Raw genomic sequence first — 3,400 nt, forward strand, 5'->3', positions numbered from 1 at the left:
TTGTTTTTAATGTCTTGTCTTATCCTGTTCTTAAAACTAAATGTGGCCTAAACATACTTGTATATTAAAAGTTTAAAACAAGTTTGCTTACTACAATTGAATGAACTCCAACCAGAACATGCTTTTATTTCAATAAGGAGCACAAAATTCTTTGAAACATAGTCACCGGTAACTGAGGTGAAAGGGGAACATATACATTAGAAAGCAAGCGAAATGCATCACATGAATGTTAGTTATATTAATTGCGGTCTAATCAGTTAGCAAAGCCAGTGAATGAAACAAGCAACAAAATCTCAACCCAATAAGTAGAAATCACAAATCAAAGATGAATTGCTAGTCATGATGAATTGCTTCCTGAACTAATTGCAAAATTTTTGTTTTGGTCAGAGTTCTTGAAAACAAATAATTTTAAACTATTTTCTGATTTCAATGATTTGATATGAGGATGTATCAAAGATTACCATGCACAACTAGAAATATTAAAATTGTAATAGGAATGTTTAATTGAATATTTACTTGCCTTTACATTAAATGCTATAAGCACTTAAATAAATTAAAATCATTTACCAAAAATTATCTGACAATTTTTGTTTTAAATTTATCCAATCTCTTCACAATTATATGAATTGAAATTGAGTGAGTTTAAATGGAATAATACATAAATTGAAAATTCAGAGCAGAAACTCCTCATTTATGTAAAATTATTGATGTCTCTTAATTAGAATAATCAAAATAAAAAGAAGAGAGCATATATATAGTTTGTTTACCTTAGCTTCAGAAAAAAAGGTGACAAAAAAGTGGTTCAATTACAAGTACATTATTCAGATAGCCGTTGAGATACCCAAACTAAAGAGTTTTACAAGAACACAAAAGTGAATGGAACTGCATCTGTTTGTATACAAACGTTCAAATAGTAGTACAAAGTGGGAATTAAGAGGCATGAAGTTTAATAAAGCTATGGTTAGTGATTAACCAACCACAAATTAAATAGATCAAGCTTTTCCAATATTTATATTAGAAATATCTGAAATTCTTTGGTTAAATTTGTGCAGAATACAATAGTTAGCAAATAATATAAGTCTGCTTAAACTTTTTATAGTTGGCAATGATTAGAATGAATTCACATTAACAAACCACACCACAAGGCCAGTACAAGACAAAAAGAAAGAATCACCCAAAACCAACCTACAACTCATCAGCACAATTCCACCCTTATCAGAAACTGTACCACCATAATTCTAGAAACATCTTTTTTGCCTTGCTGTACAGAAAAGATGTTGCCAATCATAGAATTACCCAAGTTTTACCATTCAATAATGAGCTGTAGTTTCAGCCCTATTGTATATATATAGCTACCATTCTCATTTGTAACACAAGAAGAATATAACATTCTTTTCACTCATTGGTCATTGTCTTTTGCTCTCTTTATTTTTCTGCACTTTTAGTGTTCTGTCTTTGATGGTATCAGAGCTCCAATAGGAGCCTGCTGCACATCCACACCATGTCTCAAAGCAACCAAGAAAAAATTGATGTTATCCAATCACCATCCAGTCCATACTATATTCACCCAAGTGAAACACCCTCTACTGTCCTCGTCTCTCCGCCACTCATCGGCGACAACTACCATCAATGGTCTCGTGCTTTCTCCATTGCACTTATCTCAAAGAACAAGATAGGTTTCCTGGATGGAACCATCCCAACTCCAGCCACCGATGACCCGCTCTTCCCTTCCTGGCGTAGATGCAACACATTGGTCTCCTCTTGGATTTTCAATTCCCTCTCAGCGCCCATTGCTCAGAGCGTCATTTATTTCGACTATGCAGAAGCAATTTGAGAAGATCTCCGCAACAGATTCTCACAAGGAGACCTGCTCCGTGTTGCTGAGCTACAAGAACAGATTTATGGCCTCAAGCAAGGATCTCTCTCCGTCACTCAATACCACACCGCCCTCCGAGCACTATGGGAAGAGCACGACACTTACTGCCCCGTCAAACCCTACATATGCCCGGCACGATCTTACCACGACCAAAACTTCATCATTCGGTTCCTTAAAGGCCTAGACGACCGCTTCACTGTCGTCCGATCCCAAATCTTGCTCATTGACCCCCTTCCACCAGAAAGCAAAGTCTTCAACATGGTAATTCAACATGAACGCCAACTCCAAGGAGGCGCTAGTGTTCTCAACAAGCCCATCTCCCTCACCAACGCCGTCATCACGCCACAGTGGCGCCTAAATCCTGGGCGCGGCCGCGGCCGCATCACCAATGATGGACGCAGTGGAGCCGAAAAAGTATGCGTCTACTGTGGGTGAACCGGCCACACCGTCGACGAGTGCTACGGCAAGCACGACTATCCACCTGGCTACCCACGCTACCCCGGCCGTCCTCGGTTCAATGATCGCAGCAACTCCACCGCCTTCTACACCAATGCCGCTACCGCCAACCCTAATTCCTCACATCAACAACTCAGCAGAACCGGATCAAGCAAAGAAGAGACCTACCCAACTTCTGGGCCTAGTTTGTCACAAGCCCAATATCAATCTCTCTTAGCTCTTCTCCACAATGTTCATGGGCAGCAGTTTGCAGACAAACCCACACCACAAGGTCAACATGGGCCATCTGAGGCCAAGTCTGGAATCACTGTTACGCATACAAACACTGCATATTGTTCTTTTCATTTCTCATCCCATTTATCACCTAACACACCTTCTATAAGCTCACACAACAGTGGCAAATGGATACTAGATTCAGGAGCCACTGACCACATCTGTTCTTCATTATCATATTTTTAAATGCACCACAAGATTAACCCGATACATGTTTATCTTCCAAATAATTCCATTATCACTGCACACTATTGTGGATCAATAAATTTCTCACCACACCTAACTTTGCACAACATTTTATATATTCCTGGTTTCACCTTCAATATTCTATCTATCTCTAAACTAATCACAACTCTCTCATGTCAATTGCTCTTTTCTGAATTTTTCTGCCAAATACAGGATGCGAAGTCCTTGAAGATGATTGGTTCGGCTAAATTGAGAGATGGATTGTACTACCTAGCCGACAAGTTGCAACCACAAAAACCTATTAGGACCAACAGTTCCACCAACTTAGCCAATGTTAATAACTTCATCACAACCCCAATCACAGATAGCAATGTATGGCATTGTAGGCTAGGCCACCTCTCGGACCAAAGATTAAGAGAACTCCACCATCAATTTCCTTTTATTAATCCACATGTCAATGAATTTTGTGATGTCTGTCATATGGCAAAACAAAAGCGATTGTCTTTTCCTTTGAGTACAAATAATGCATCCAAACCTTTTGAATTAATACATTTAGACATTTGGGAACCTTTTTCCAAAATATCAATACATGGGCACAAATATTTTTTA

The 3,400-nt window shown here is 38.7% G+C and overlaps 1 protein-coding gene across 1 annotated transcript; it reads left to right on the forward strand.

The window, feature by feature from the left end:
• Window positions 1–1,501: 1,501 nt before the first annotated feature.
• Window positions 1,502–2,311, forward strand: LOC140177456 (uncharacterized). The gene is made up of 2 exons (XM_072210565.1): window positions 1,502–1,736; window positions 1,839–2,311. The coding sequence occupies exons 1-2, from the start codon at window positions 1,502–1,504 to the stop codon at window positions 2,309–2,311; spliced, it is 708 nt and encodes a 235-aa protein (XP_072066666.1).
• Window positions 2,312–3,400: the final 1,089 nt, after the last annotated feature.

Source organism: Arachis hypogaea, chromosome 2, assembly GCF_003086295.3.
Source record: "Arachis hypogaea cultivar Tifrunner chromosome 2, arahy.Tifrunner.gnm2.J5K5, whole genome shotgun sequence".
NCBI classification, from domain to species: Eukaryota; Viridiplantae; Streptophyta; class Magnoliopsida; order Fabales; family Fabaceae; genus Arachis; species Arachis hypogaea.

Bases quoted from the DNA above. Each gene is read 5' to 3' on its own strand.
- LOC140177456 (XM_072210565.1), top strand. From the start codon at position 1,502: ATGTCTCAAAGCAACCAAGAAAAAATTGATGTTATCCAATCACCATCC. The intron at 1,737-1,838 runs GTAGATGCAACA...CAATTTGAGAAG, and splicing joins CCCGCTCTTCCCTTCCTGGC to ATCTCCGCAACAGATTCTCA.